We start from the raw sequence: 16,707 nt of genomic DNA on the forward strand, positions 1-16,707 counted from the left end.
TTGCGGTGGCATCTCCTGTTGCAGAGCATGGGCTCTAGGTGCGTGGGCTTCAGTAGTTGTGGCACGCGGGCTCAGTAGTTGTGGCTCGTGGTCTCTAGAGCGCAGGCTCAGTAGTTGTGGCACACGGGCTTAGTTGCTCTGTGGCATGTGGGATCTTTCCAGACCAGGGCTCGAACCCATGTACCCTGCATTGGCAGGCGGATTCTTAACCACTGTGCCACCAGGGAAGTCCGAGCCTTTAGTTTTTCATTTAACAGTATCTCGTGGAGATTATTTTGTATTAGTACAGTGTAGATTTCCTTATCCATTTTTATAGCTGTGTATTATTCTGTTGTAAAGGTAAGCCATAATTTATTTGGCCAATCCTCTATTTACATTTTTCTAATCTTGTATAAAATCAGTGCTATAGGAAATAATATATGTCATTTTGTACATAAAGGTGTAAATTTGTACATCTGCAGTATAAATTACCAAAATATGGGTGGTTGTGTCAAACAGTATGTGCATTTGTAACTTTGACAGCAGTTGCCTTCCATAAAGGCTGTACTAATTTTACATTCCACCAACAATGGAGGAGCGTGTATGTGATCAAATTGCCCAGTCTCAGTGAAGTTTTAACTTGCATTTCTCTTACTATGGGGTGAGGTTGAGCGTACTTTCATATGCCAAGAATAATATTTTTTTCTGATACAGTGTTTTTAAGTTCTGGATTTTGTGTAACCACTAAGAATTTAACATTTTTTAAAAAATATTTTATTTATTTATTAATTTATTTATGGCTGTGTTGGGTCTTCGTTTCTGTGTGAGGGCTTTCTCCAGTTGCGGCAAGTGGGGACCATTCTTCATCGCGGTGCGCGGGCCTCTCACTATCGCGGCCTCTCTTGCTGCGGAGCACAGGCTCCAGACGCGCAGGCTCAGTAATTGTGGCTCACGGGCCTAGTTGCTCCGCGGCATGTGGGATCTTCCCAGACCAGGGCTCGAACTCGTGTCCCCTGCATTGGTAGGCAGATTCTCAACCAGTGCGCCACCAGGGAAGCCCAAGAATTTAACATTTTTGCGGCTGTACTCTGCAGATATTTAAAGCAAGAAAAGACAAAATTTAGAGGTTAAGATTATAAACTCTGGAGTCTTAGGTTTATATCTTTGGCTTTGCCACTTCCCAGCTGTGAGACCTTAGGCAACTAATCTAACCTCATTGTCACAACTTCCTTTTCTGCAGAACTTGTAGAACTTTTTGTATGTATTAAATCAGATAATACAGTGAAGACCTTTCACTGTACTTTCATAAAGCACAGTGCCTAGCACATAGTAAGATCACAGGAATGTTAGCTATTACTAGTATGCATTTGTTCAAAAAATACTATGCTTATAATTATATAACAATAATAACTAATTTTTATTAGAGAAATGAAAGAAATAGGCTAAAATATTGCAATTAAGTAACTGGTAGTAAAAATTATGGGTAATTTGTTGTTTAAAATATTTTCTAATATCTAATTTTTTCTGTAATAGTAATGTATTTTGTAATAGAAAAGTATGGTATACCTTTTTTTTAGAAAGGGAAAATGTTCTCAGATTTATTGAGATATAACTGATATATAGCACTATATAAGTTTAAGGTATGCAGCATAATGACTTGACATACATATATTGCAAAATGATCACCACAGTAAGCTTAGTTAACATCTATCACCTCATAGAGTTACCAAAAAACTTTTTTTTTTTCCTTGTGATGAGAACTTTTAGGATCTACTCTCTTAGCTACTTTCAGATGTACGATAAAAGCAAGTGTTAACTGTAGCCACTGGGTTGTACATTACATCCCCAGTACTTATTTATCTTTCAATGGAAGTTTGTACCTTTTGACCACCTTCATCCTATTCCCCCTCTGCTGACCCCCAGCTCTGGTAACCACAAATCTGATTTCTTTTTCTATGAGTTTGTTTGTTTGTTTTTTTAGTTTCCACATGTGAGATCATATGGTTTTTGTCTTTCTCTGACTTCATTTAACATAATACCCTCAGGGTCCATCTGTGTTGTCGCAAATGTGGCATTCATTATTGTTAAATGATTAATTGTTTTATTAAAACCTCTTCCTTCTTTTTCCCATTATAGACAGAGAGTGCATGGGCTGAAGAGTACTCTGAAAAAAAGAAAGGGTCTCACAAGCGTTCAGCGTCGTGGGGCAGCACAGATCAACTTAAGGAGGTCAGAGAAATGGTTCCAAGGAAGTGGGTGTGGAAATTTGATCCCTTCGTTGACTAGTTCCTTGAAGTTGTGAGCAGCAAAGATTTGTCAATTTCCATTGTTTTTTAATTTTTTGTTTTGTTTTGGTGGTTTTGTTTACTTGAGAAATAACAGAAAAACAGTTATTATGTTGAGTAAAGATTTGAATGGGGAAATGTACGCATAACTTACTTGATTATGTGTTTTTCTTTATTTTTAATGAGAGTCCATAGCTGTTAATATAAATATCAAATGTATAAGATTGCAGTGATACAACAAATTCACACTTACTATTTCTATATACAGTGGTAGTATTTCTGAATTTCAGTAACCCAGTATAACCAAGTTGATTATGGCCCTATGCTATGATTACCATTTTTTGTGCCTGTAATTAGGACATTTGCATTTTATACATAATGTAGCAATAAAACAGAAAAATTCAGTCAAAGTATAATATAGGATATTGATTGAAATTGTATTTGTTATTTAAAGATTGTATCTGAATGCATTTCATGGCTTGAGTTGATTTTTTTTTTTTTTTTAACAGAGTTGATGTTTATTATGTTTATTCATAATTTGATTATGCTCAGTGGACAGCACATCTCCAGGAGCCTCCCAGAGCCTGGGGAGCTTGAGTTGATTTTTAAATAATACTGTTTACTTTTTGGAGCTGTTGAAGTTTAGGTGTTTGTTAAAGAAATCTAATTCTAAATAAAATGTGACTCGTAAGTGAAATGAGAGAATACTTATCATTATTTTTGAATTCTTTGTGAAAGCTATAATGTATAATATAATTTATTCTAAATGCTAAAAATTTCATTTGTTTAGTACTTGGGAAGCTTAAAGTCTCAGAATAGTGTTGGAACATAATTTTTTCTTTGAAAGAAAGATATACATTTATGCATATACAGATGTGTGTGTGTATATATATATGTGTATATATATATATAAATTTTTTTTACAATAAATCAGATTTTTGTGGGATGGTTTAAAAACTCAAGAGATTTATTAAGGCTGAATTTTACTGGTTCTTATTAAGCATGAGTATGTTTTATGTAATGTGGAAAACACTCTGACATACTTGTTATTTTTCCCTTTTTCAGATTGCAAAATTACGCCAGCAATTGCAGAGAAGTAAACACAGCAGTCGGCATCATCGAGATAAAGAAAGACAGTCTCCATTCCATGGCAACCATGCAGCTATTAACCAGTGTCAGGTAGGAGCACAGATACCATAAAATCCAGACAAGGGATTTGTTGTTTTCCTGGTGATATGTTATTTCATAGGTAACTGTTTAGGATAAACATGTCTAAAACATATTTGAAACAGTGATTAAATACTGAATCACAGCCTTCATTTAAAAAAAACAGAATGGGGCTTCCCTGGTGGCGCAGTGGTTGAGAATCTGCCTGCCAATGCAGGAGACATGGGTTCGCGCCCTGGTCTGGGAAGATCCCACATGCCGCGGAGCAACTAGGCCCGTGAGCCACAATTACTGAGCCTGCGCGTCTGGAGCCTGTGCTCCGCAACAAGAGAGGCCGCAATAATGAGAGGCCTGCGCACCGCGAAGAAGAGTGGCCCCCAGTTGCCGCAACTAGAGAAAGCCCTCGCACAGAAACGAAGACCCAACACAGCCATAAATAAATAAATAAATAAATAAACCCAAAGTTTAAAAAAAAAACAAAAAACCAAATTTACCTCTTTAAAAAAAAACAAAACAGGGGCTTCCCTGGTGGCGCAGTGGTTGAGAGTCTGCCTGCCAATGCAGGGGACACAGGTTCGAGCCCTGGTCTGGGAGGATCTCACATGTCGCAGAGCAACTGGGCCCATGAGCCACAACTGCTGAGCCTGCGCATCTGGAGCTTGTGCTCCACAACAAGAGAGGCCGCGACACTGAGAGGCCCACGCACCGCGATGAGGAGTGGCCTCCTCACGCCGCAAGTAGAAAAAGCCCTCGTGCTGAAATGAAGACCCAGTGCAGCCAAAAATAAATAAATAAATTAATTAATTAAAAGAAAAAAAAATTAAAAAAAAAACAAACAGAATGTTAAGTTGACAAAATGATATTTTCCTGTAGTGATCTGTGATATGACTTCTAGGCATTATAGCTAGTTACATATTTTGGTTTACTATATTTTCGTCTCTATCAGTTTAGTATGTTGGAGGCAGAATAATAGAGATAATCGTTGGCTGTGGAACCAGACCCTGGATAAGTAACCTGTTCTAAGTCTCAGTTTCCTCACGTGAAGATAGAGGATAATGATGATACCTGGAGCATAAAGTCTTTTAGTAGGGAAAATTTTAACTGCTTTGATTCTTTAATTGAACTCTATGAATTGCTCCTGATGGCTCACTCATAGAGCATTTCTCTTTAACTGAATTGAAATTAGATGGGGTCCCTTAGCAAGGAGAGAGCAAGAAATAGTTTGCCAGCCCCACTTACAGGTTGATAGCTTCTGATGATTGTCAAGTGTATGTGGATTGTTTTCAAGAGAAAGTATGGGTAGAGGTAAATATTTTTTTCAAATTAATTGTGTCTTAAAATGTTGATGCATGGGTCAAATTTGATTTCACAAATTTATAGTTTGATTGTAGTTTCCAATAGCTTTTTTCCATATATAAGGCATTTTTAGTTATAAAATATGAATATACATTAATGCATTTAAAAACCTAAACAAACTGCATTTATATTTGGAGAAATAGAAAATGCAAAATTGACAAAACAAGAAATGAAAAATTTGAATAGATTAATAATTGTCAAAGTTGGAATACTAATTATTCCGCTCACTCTCAAAGGCTACAGACCCACATGGTTTTACAGGTGAATTTGCCAACCTTCCACTTCCCCTAATTCATCCATAAATAATTTAGATGTGTTTCTAAGAGATAAGTCCAATTCTTATTTCCTATCCATATTTTTACTCCAAGTAGAATAGAGGTCAAGGTTGAGTTTTATTGAATTAAGTGATGGGTTTTAGCAGTTTATAACTTTCTGAAGTGATTTTTTTTTAAAAGTTGCATTAAAATTAGCAATTAGGGCTTCCCTGGTGGCACAGCGGTTGAGAATCTGCCTGCCAATGCAGGGGACACGGGTTCGAGCCCTGGTCTTGGGAAGATCCCACATGCCGCGGAGCAACTAGGCCCGTGAGCCACAACTACTGAGCCTGCGTGTCTGGAGCCTGTGCTCCGCAACAAGAGAGCCCGCGATAGTGAGAGGCCCGCGCACCGCGATGAAGAGTGGCCCCCGCTTGCCGCAACTAGAGAAAGCCCTCGCACAGAAACGAAGACCCAACACAGCCAAAAATTAAAAAAAAAAAAAAAAAAAAATAGCAATTAAAGCAATAAAATTATCCAAAATTTTCTTCTTTTTTTCCCTTGCAAGTTGAATTTGCTTCATAAAGATTATTGAAGTTTGCATGAACTTCATTTTTGTCTAATTCTAAAATGTCTCTGTGGAGAAGATGAGGACTAGAAAATATAGTAACTTGAAAAATAAATTCATGTGGCTTGACTTTTGTACACTTGACACAACAAACATTTTGACTACTTGACTTGCTTTAGTGTTAATAGCCAATCAGAGATCAGGCACGTATGCATCATGATAACTATGGTAGTAGTATTCATATTTAATTGAAACTTTGAGACTGTGAACATGAAAATATCATTCAGTAAGTCATGGGTGTGGCTTTGTTTAGTGGGTTCTCTCTCTAGTGGAGAAAGTACCAGTTTGAGATACGTGTGCTTTGAGGCCATTCCTCCATCCACGTAACATATATTAAATGTTGCCATATAACTCGTACTGTAGTACTCATTAGGGGATGCAGTGATAAATGAAATATTGGGGCTTTCCTCCCACCAAGTCTCAAATAGATGTAAGTAAACAGTTAATTTTTACACAGTGTATTGAGTGTGTTGATCAGGGAGTGTTCAGAGTGCTATAGAAGGGATATTTATCCTTGGACTGGCTATGAGCCATCTAGAAGGACTTCTAGAGAAAATGGTGTCTTAAGTGGTCCCTGAAGATTAAGTAGAATTTAGCCAATTTTCTAGACGTATAAGAAATCATGGCTTCAGGTAGGGTTGGTAGTAAGAGATTAGGCTAGAGAGGTAAATAGTAGCCAGACCTGAAAGTCTTCATGTCTCAGTTGTTAAGAAATTTGGACTTTGTCCTAGAGACACCAGAGAACTATTTTCTGCAATTCAGGGGGTTGATAGGTGATCAGATACACATTTTGTCATGATCATTATGGGTTCAGAGTAGAGAATGAATTTGGAAGAGGACAAGATTAGAGGCAGGAAACCATTTGAGAATAGATTTATAATCCATATAAGAAATGATGGTGAACTAAAGTAAGGTAGAAGTTGTGGAGCTGGAGAGAGTGGACAAACCTGAGTGATATTTAGAAACTAATAATAATTGAAGTCTATTAAGTGCTTACAATATGGGACGCACTCTACTCAGCTTTTGTATATATTATTAGCATTTAATCCTCATCTTTGATTTGGAGATTGTTATTATCCCCAATTTACAGGCAAGGAATTAAGGCCCAGAGAGATCAAGTATCTTGTGCAAGGTCATATGAGCCAGAACTGGGATTCTAATCTAGGCATTTTGACTTCAGAGTCTGAGTTTTTAAACTTTGTTAGCTGATGGTTGATGAGATGGGAATGATGGAGACATAGGAGTAAAAGATAAGGCCAATTCTAGCCTTTAAAACATGATTTAAAAAATATATCTACCTTCCTCACATCATGTACAAAAGTAACTCAAAATGGTCAAAGACCTAAATATAAGAGCTAAAACTAAAAGCTCTTATATGAAAACATAAGCATAAATGTGACATAGGATTAGGCAGTGGTTTGTTAAATATGACACCAAAAGCACGAGGCACAATAGAAAAAGTGCATAAATTGGACTTTATCAAAATTAAAAACTTTTGTGCATCAAAGGACACCATCAAAAAAGTGAAAAGACATCCCACAAAATGGGCAAAAATATATATAAATCATATATCTGATAAAGCACTTGTATCTAAAATATATAAAGAACTCTTGCAACTCAATAATGAAAAGACAAACAGCCCAATTTAAAAATGGGCAAAGGATCTAAATAGAGAGTTCTCCAAGGAAGATGTACAGATAGCCAATAAGTATGTGAAAAAGATACTTAGCATTATTTGTCAGTAGGGAAATGCATACACATTCCAGTGAGATACTATTTCATACCCACTAGGACAGCTAAAACTAAAAAGACAGATAACAAGTGTTAGTAAGGACGTGGAGAAATTGGAACCCTTATATATTGCTGATAGGAATGTAAAATGGTTTAGCCATTTTGGAAAACATCCTGGCAGTTCCTCAAAAGGCTAAATAAACACAGAGTTACAGGGGGCTTCCCTGGTGGCACAGTGGTTAAGAATCTGCCTGCCAATGCAGGGGACACGGGTTCGATCCCTGGTCCGGGAAGATCCCACATGCTGCGGAGCAACTAAGCCCGTGCTCCACAACTACTGAGCCTGCGCTCTAGAGGCCGCGAGCCACAACTACTGAGGCTGAGTGCTACAACTACTGAAGCCCGTGCGCCTAGAGCCCGTGCTGCACACGAGAGAGGCCACTGCAGTGAGAGGCCCACGCATGGCAGTGAAGAGTAGCCCCCACTTGCCACAACCAGAGAAAGCCCGTGCAGCAATGAAGACCCAATGCAACCAAAAATAAATAAATAAATAAATAATAATTAAAAACAAACAAACATAGAGTTACTATATAACCCAGCACTTCCTCTCCAAGATATGTACCCAAGAGAATTGAAAACGTACGTTTACATAAAAACTTGGACACAAATGTTCATAGCAGCATGGCTCACAGTAGCCAAAATTTGGAAACAACCCAAATGTCCATCAACCAATGAATGGATAAATAAAATGCAGTATATCCATACAATGGAATATTATTCAGTCATAAAAAGGAATGGAGTACTGGTACATGCTACCATATGGGTGAACTTTGAAAACATTATGCTAAGTGAAAGAAGCCAGACACAAAAGAACACATATTATATGATTTCACTTACATGAAATGTCCAGAATAAGCAAACCCATAGAGCCAGGTTGTAGATTGGTGGTTGCCTAGAGCTGGGAAAGTTGGGGGGAAATAGAGAGTGACTGCTAATGGGTGAGGGACTTATTTTTGGTGATTCTAAGATCAATTGTGGTGATGGTTGTACAACTCTGTTCAATAACCATTCAGAAGCAAAAGTTGTACACTTTAAACGAGTAAGTTGTATGGTATTGTGAATTATTTTTCAATAAGCTGCAAAAAAATCTACCAACCAACATAAAAAATAAATAGATAAAATACAAATATAATTGTCTGGAAATAATAGATTAGATGCTAGCAAAGAATCCAGAAGTAACCTGGGAGGTCATGTAGCTAGAGGATGAGCACAGGTGCCCTGAGATCAGACTGTTTAGTTCACAACTGAGCCCTGCTGCTTGTTGGCTGTATGAAGTTCCTCGGGTTCTCTGCGTTATAGTATTACCTGTTAGTGCGTTATACTGAGGCTTAAATGCGATAGAATGTTATAAAACAGTTAATGCAATTCTTGACCCATAATAACTGTTCAGTAGATCTTAGGTCGCTTCCAGTTGGATTTTTCACTAGGCTTCTCTGCCAATTTCATATTGAAGTTATTTTCTAAAGCTTTTATTATCATAAAAATATTTACATGCTTATTACAAAAATTTCAGAAACTAAAAAAGTCAAATAAAAAGATTATGTCTCAATCAAGCTGTAATTTTTTAAAAAATCAAATAGGAAAAAAATCATCCAGAGTCTCTCTTTAAAGACAGCTATTCCTTACGTTTTTTCTTGTTTTTCCTTTCTCATTCCTTGTTGAGATCCTACCATATGTTACACTTTATATATTAAAAAAAATTTACTTAATGTGGAAAAATGTTATTACAGATGCTTCAGGAACATTTTTAATGTTTCAGATTCTGTAGAGCATTTCCCTAATTTTGGCTATTTAGTTGGGTCCAGTTCCTGTGTGCTTAAAGCTTTTTATATATTTATACTTTCCTAGGGGTAGATTTTCCATTATTTGGTTGAGAAGTTTGAATATTTGGGGGGCTCTTTAACTTTTCTCTTCATAGACTTTCCAAGTTATTACAGTTTTTTGGTTTGGAGTTTTTTTTGTTTGGAGAAAATTATTCGGAAATTCCTTTAGTATCCCTTAATGATCAAGGACAGTATTGCTCTGCTTATAGCTAGCTCATAGTCTATAACCACTGGTTAACAAAAGATCTTTTTCTTGGGCTTACAATGGATATTTGCAGTTAGAAAAGAATTCTCACATACCTTTTTGAGTGGTTCTTTCCCTGGAAATTTGGGGGGTGGGGAACTATTTGTTATGAAGAATAAATGCTGCCAAGTTTCTTAGGAGAGAGAATCTTTTCACACGTCAGTGGTTTCCAAAATTGACAGAGCCCTCGGATACTTACGGTACCGTATTTTTAAGGAGTATTTCAAGAAATATTCTCATTAGAATATGTAACTAATACATTTCAGGATTGTTTGATTGATGATTAGAGTCAGATATTAGTAACAGAGGAGCGGGAGATGCAGCATCTTCACAGTTGCATAAACTAATTTAGGAGTGAGAATTTAAAAATCATGCAGGTGTTTCTGGTTGTTATAGCCTCAAGCAAGAAAGCCCTCCCATAGGATTTTCTTATTTCTTCATCTGGGCTGGGACACTGTAGTTTTGTAGTAGCTTAGGAGGGTTTGAGAGCAAAGGGATAGTGAGGTAGAAAGGGATAAAAACCTATTTTCATCTGAAGAGTGAGAGGGGCGTTGCACTTTAAAGAGAAAATTGCTGCTCTGCAATAAAATCTTTGTATGCCAGTCCAGGACATGATTGCTGTTCTTGAAAGTTTTAAGATTTTGCTACTTAGAAATCAAGAGTAGGTGCTTCAGCTGTGACCTTTATTATAGAGTATAGTTGTAGCTTAGAAGAGCTAAGAGGGGGATATCAGATGAAAGGACAGTGATTGCTGGAGGACAGAAATAAAGTAATGCTGACAGGACAGGAGGAATCAAGGCCACATGGAGGCCCTCTACAAAAGCCCTTAAGATAGGAAAGCTTTTTTTCCAGTGCTTTCTAATTTTTAAAAAAACATTCTAAACATCAGTTTTGACCTCCCTGTTGTTATATTAGGGTTTCTGGCTCATATTTCTCTCATAGATCTCTGTTGAATTGCTGAACACACCTTTTCCATCCTACTTGCCTATCAAGGCACATTTTTCTTCCTTTGAAAATTTAACTGTATATTTCTTTTTCCTGCTCAGCTACTGCTTCAGTAGGTGTTCTTCCCATCTTTCCTGACTCTCTGTGTCATACCACAGTCTTATCCCCACACTTTGAAACAGATACGTAAGTTATAATGTAGATTAACCTCTAATGAAGATTCAGGATTAGCCAACCCTTCTCTTGGGGTTCTTTCTTTGTTGGTTACTTCTCAGCTTTGATGCAGAATTTGATCTTTAAGCTGTAATGTATATAGATATATGGAGAATGTAAATAGGAAAAAACCTTTAAAACAGTGATTCACCTAATTGAAATCTTAATTGAGTGGAAAACATTCTGATTTGAAGAGAAAGAATCAAAAATTGAGAAAATAGGGGGCTTCCCTGGTGGCGCAGTGGTTGAGAATCTGCCTGCCAATGCAGGGGACACGGGTTCGAGCCCTGGTCTGGGAGGATCCCACATGCCGCAGAGCAGCTGGGCCCGTGAGCCACAGTTACTGAGCCTGCGCGTCTGGAGCCTGTGCTCCCCAACAGGAGAGGCCGCGATAGTGAGAGGCCCGCGCACCGCGATGAAGAGTGGCTCCCGCTCAACACAATTAGAGAAAGCCTGCGCGTAGCAACAAAGACCCAACGCAGTCATAAATAAATAAATAAATAAATAAATAAGTAAGTAAGTAAGTAAGTAAGTAAGTAAGTAAGTAAGAGAAAATAGGAGATCCTTGTTGTTTCCAAAGAATAGATCTTAGGAGAGGTAGATTTTGCCTTAGTACATTGAAGGATTTTTAACCTTTCAGAGCTATCTAAGGATGACCTCTCAGTTAATATGATAACCCACTTATATTTGCATATACTGATTTATATTTAGAAATGTAGATTTTATTACAGAAAGCTGTGTGGATATGGGAAAAATAAATTATATACACACACATAAAATTCCTTAAGAGCCCTTGAAATGGAGCATGAAAGTTAAAGTATAATCATTTTTGTTATTTTTAGATATTTTAGAATATAGTTTATGTAAGGAGTAAAATCAAAGGCCTATTATTATCTTTTATTTCTGGAACAATAACAGTATGCTTAATGAAGAAAATTTTTCCCCCGGCAGCTTGGGTAGATTTTTTTTCTTCTAATCATATAGCTATTTGCTAGTTAAATGAATTACAGTTGAACCTTTTGCTTCATTTATCTAAAATGGTGTGTTGACCTTAGGGAAGTGGCCATTTTCTTTCTTTCTTTCTTTTCCTTCCTTTCTTTCTTTTGCCTTAAATAGATTAAACTGTTGATAAATGCTTGCTGCTATTTAGAATACATTTGAGAAAAACTTCTTACCAATTGAGTAGGTTATGACTTCTGGAAAGGCCTGGAAAGGCAGTAACAAGATGTACAGTTAGTTACTATACTGGTAGGTTCCTCTTATGTGCATTTCTCAACATGACACCCAGGAAACTTAAGCTTTCTGTTCTTAGCAAGCTTACTGACAGATCTTTATGATTCTAAAATCCAGGATGGTCAACATTTTGTGGAAAACCTGACAGGTCATCTTCCCCTTCTAGCCTTCTCCTTCCTCATTTCTATAACTTAACAGTTACAAACCAAGTGCAGCCTGAAAATGGCATCCAAAGCAAGCCATTATTTATGTTGTTTTGTGACATTTAGGAGAGAAAATTAAGTTTAGAATTGAGTACCTTTCACTCAGTATAAAAAAAAAAGGAAAAGTTCTATTTGTAGTATATATACTAATAACTCCTGAGATCTTTCTTAGTCTGTACCAGTTCCCTGTCTCCTCATTGTTTCCTGACACAGGAAGAGTCCAGGCACAGGAAGGATGACTGCCTGACAAAAATGTTCTAATGTGCCCTCCACTGCAGATTAGTGAGCTGTGGGTTTCTTTTAACCCCTAGGTGCTTTAGTCTGAATCAGTTTCCTGTCACCTCACTATTTTCTATTTTCTATTGCCACTACTTTAAGAAAGGTTTCTTTCCCTCCTTGACCCATCATGAACCAAAACATATTCTTAGCTCTACTCTCCCACTCTTATCCCTGTAGCAAGTACATATCTAATTGGAGAGGGTTTTTTTTTTTTTTAAGCCTTTTGTTAGATTATACTTTGGGATTTTACTTCTGTTGCTAAGGAAACAAGAGGGTAAGAATAGATTAAAAAAAATTTTTTTTTCCTTCAAGGTGTTAGTGACAGGTCTTAGTGATATAAAAGACCGATGAGAAATAACCAGTTTCAATGACTCTCTTAGGCATTATTTCACTGAAGTTAAAAGTAGGAAAGTGAAGACCTTGGAATGAGAGTAGGGCAGAGGGTGGAGAATGCAAGTTATTACAAGAATGGAACGGAGTAGTGGCCTTTGCTGTTTGCCTTCCTCTTCCTGTCCTGTCCTTATCACAGTTCTGTCACAGGGTGAACCAGTGCTGGATTGCTGATGAGGCTTTCGGGAAGCAAGGGAAGTTACTGGCTTTGTAGCACTAAGATGGAAGGATTGAAGAATAGGGTGTCTGAAAGGCAGCTGACAGGACTGGTCAGTACTCAGTTGACCTCACCTAAAAGGGACATACCTAACTTTTGAGGGGTCCCTAAGTCATTCGTGGACTGCTTTTTAAAAGATATTCTTCCCACCTTTCATCCATTTCAGCATATAGCTCTCTCTAGGCAAAGACCTAAGGAGACAATATTAGACAGAAAGAACATGATCCAGAATGATTCTGTTAGCTAGTAACTTTTCCTTTTGTTTGTCAATGATCATGTAGTAAAATTGACTTTTTTGGGGGGTTGGCATACAGCTACATGAATTTTAATACATGTATAGATTCGTGTAACCATCCACCACAGTCAGGATGCTGTGACACAGGATATTGTGTGAGAATAATTCCATCACCACCACTCCCCCCAAATTTCCTCATGCTATCCCTTTATACACACACACCCCTCCTTAACCTCTGTAATCACTGATTTGTTCTCCATCACTCTAGTGTTAAATCTTTTTGAGAATGTCCTATGAATGGAATCGTACAGTATGTAATCTTTTGAGACTGTCTTCTTTTACTCAGCAATAGTGCCTTTGTGATTTATCCAAGTTGTGTATATCAATAGTTTGTTCCCTTTTATTGCTGAGGAGTTTTTGGAGATTATGAAGAGAATTGCTATAATCATTCCCTTGCAGAATTTTGCATAAACATAAATTTTCATTTTTCTAGGGAAAATGCTCAGGAATGGGATTGCTTGTTCATATAGTAATTGTATCTTGAACTTAATAGAAACTGTAAAACTTTTCCAGAATGGTTGTACCATTGTGCATTCCCAGCAGCAGTGTATGAGAATCTCATTTGCTCTGCTTTCTCATCAGCACTTGGTATTGTCAGTATTTTTTATTTTAGCCATTCAGATAGATGTGTAGTGACATTGCATCTTGATATTAATTTGCATTACCCTAGTGAACATCTTTTCATATGGTTATTTGCCATCTGTATATCATGTTTGGTGAAGTGTATGTTCAAATATTTTGCCCATTTCTAAATCAGGCTGCTTGTTTTCTTATTACTGAGTTTTGAGAGATCTTTATATATTCTGAATACAAGTCCTTTGTTGACTATGTGAGTTACAAATATTTTTTCCCAGTCTGAATTAGTATTTCATTCTTTTGACAGTGTCGTTCATAGGGCAAAAGTTTTTTTAAAAAACAATTTTGAAGAAATCGTGTATCATTCTTTTCCTTTTTCCCCAGCTTTATAGAAATATAATTGACATATAACATTGTGTATTTAAGATATACAATGTGACGACTTGGTATATGTATATATTGTGAAATTATTACCACAGTAAGATTAGTTAAGACACCCATCACCTCATGTAGTTACCTGTTTTTTCTTTTCTGGTGAGAACTTTTAAGATCTACTCTCTTAGCAACTTCCAAGTATATAAAACTGTGTTGTTAACTATAGTCACCACGTTGTACATTAGATCCCCAGAACATATTCATCTTGTAATTGGAAGTTTGTATTCTTAACTGTCTTTACCCATTTCCTCCACCCATCTGCCCCTGGCAACCACCAGTCTACTTCTGTTTCTATGAGTTTGGTTTATTTTTATTTTTATTTAAAATTTTTTTTAATTTATTTTTTGAGTTTGTGGGGTTTTTTTTAGATTCCTCATATAAGTGAGAACATACAGTATTTGTCTGTCTGACTTATTTCACTTAGCATAATGCTCTCAAGGTCCATCCATGTTGTCGCAAATGGCAGGATTTCTTTTATGGCTGAATAATATTTCATCGTTTGTGTGTACCACATTTCCATTCATTCATCAACAGACACATAGGTTGTTTCCATGTCATAGTTATTGTAAATATTATAAATGCGGTAATGAATGTGGAGGTGCAGATATTGTAAGAAGTAAAAATATTTTGTTGTTCAGTTTGGCAATATGAATCAAAATCCTGAAAATCTTTCTTGCATTTTGAGCCATTAGTCCTTCCAGGATTGTATACTAAGGAAGTATTTACATATGTGTGCAAATACTCATCTAAGAGGATGTTTATGGCAGCATTTTTTTTTTCTTTTATTTTTGGCTGGGCCGCGTGGCTTGCGAAATCTTAGTTCCCTGACCAGGGATTGAACCCAAGCCGTCGGCAGTGAAAGCGCAGAGTCCTAACCACTGGACCGCCAGGGAATTGCCAGTATTTTTTTTTGAATAGTGAAAAATTGGAAACTCTTTGGCCAATAACAGGACACTGACTTCTTCATACACTTATACAATGAAATACTATGCAGCTATAAAAATGATTTGGTAAATAAGAGTTTTAAAGCATAGAAAGAAATAGGAATTAGGGAATTAGGAAGTAAAATTAGGGAAATAGGAAGTAAAAAAATAAGTTACAAAGCACAAGTTACAATCTATTTCTGGTTAAAAGTGTCTATGCACAGAAGAAAAGGGCTAGATAGAAGGATATTTATCAAATTAGTAACAATCCCATTTATTTTTCTTTCTTCAGTGAATACTTATTACTTTTGCCATAAAGAAAACAATGCCAGTTAAAAATAGTGTCTCAGAGTAAAGTTTTTATGGCCATATTCAAGTTCTCTCAAGCTACTGTATCTCAGGATTATGTTTAAGTAGTCTCTTTAGACTGTTGAAAACTAAAAATGAAGGATAAAACTAAGAGTGAGTGTATCAGTCAGCTTGGGCTACCATAGTGAAATACCATAAGCTCAAGTGGCTTAAACAACACAAATTAATTTTCTCATGGCTCTGGAGACTGGATGTCCAAGATCAAGGTGCCAGCAGGGTTAGTGTCTGGTGTGAGATGTCCCCTTGGGCTGCAGATGGCTGCCCTCTCATGTGCTCAGATGGCCTTTCCTTGGTGCGTGTGTGTGGAGGGGGAGAGGAAGGAGAGCACAAGTGAGTGAGCTCTCCTGTGTCTTTTCTTACAAGGACACCAATTCTGTTGGATCAGGGCCCCATTCTTATGACCTCATTTAACCTTAATTACTTCCTTACAGCCCCCATCTCCAAATATAGCCACACTGGGGGTTAGGGCTTTAATATGTGAATTTTAGGGGGGTGTACAGATATTCAATTCATAACACCAGCCTTGTCGAATAAGCATCACGTCTGTTCTAGATTCTGTTAGGCAGTGGCAATAAGGAGATGAGTAAGACATAGTTTGTCCTCTCAGGTTGGTTGTAGAAAAATAATCTAAAAGAAAAATATATCACCTGCGATTCCTCTACCCAAGTATAGCTTTTTACTCTAGACATTTTGGAAGAATAGTCTTTTTTTGTGTGTGAAATATAAATGTGTGTGTGTGTTGCATATGTATATATTGGCTTTTGGTCAGATAAACTTTCAGAGATAAAGGAATAGTGTTCTTTAACTCCACTTTTGTGAAATATTTGGGATAGATGAGACTTAGTTCCAATAGGTAGAACAGAAAATGTTGAGAAATTAGTTGCTTTTTTTCCCCTGAACATAGTATTTGTGTTTTGGTTTTTTAAAAATTTTTATTGGAGTATAGTTGATTTACACTGTTGTGTTAGTTTCAGGTGTACAGCAAAGTGAATCAGTTATATGTATACATATATCCACTCTTTTTTTTTCAGATTCTTTTCCCATATAGGCAGTATTTATGTTTTTACTTGAAGAAAGAGGGAATCAAAACAAATATGAGAGC

At 36.8% G+C, this 16,707-nt stretch overlaps 1 protein-coding gene across 2 annotated transcripts in view; it reads left to right on the plus strand.

The window, feature by feature from the left end:
- The window catches only part of FAM117B (family with sequence similarity 117 member B), an 89,611-nt gene that overhangs the window by 56,956 nt on the left and 15,948 nt on the right, over positions 1 to 16,707 (plus strand). For both annotated transcript variants that reach the window (XM_059928496.1, XM_059928495.1), the window contains exons 3-4: positions 2,116 to 2,208; positions 3,330 to 3,443. In XM_059928496.1, coding sequence (XP_059784479.1) covers positions 2,116 to 2,208; positions 3,330 to 3,443 — 207 coding nt within the window. The remainder of the gene's footprint in view (positions 1 to 2,115; positions 2,209 to 3,329; positions 3,444 to 16,707) is intronic.

The sequence above is a fragment of the Balaenoptera ricei genome, chromosome 7, assembly GCF_028023285.1.
Source record: "Balaenoptera ricei isolate mBalRic1 chromosome 7, mBalRic1.hap2, whole genome shotgun sequence".
NCBI classification, from domain to species: domain Eukaryota; kingdom Metazoa; phylum Chordata; class Mammalia; order Artiodactyla; family Balaenopteridae; genus Balaenoptera; species Balaenoptera ricei.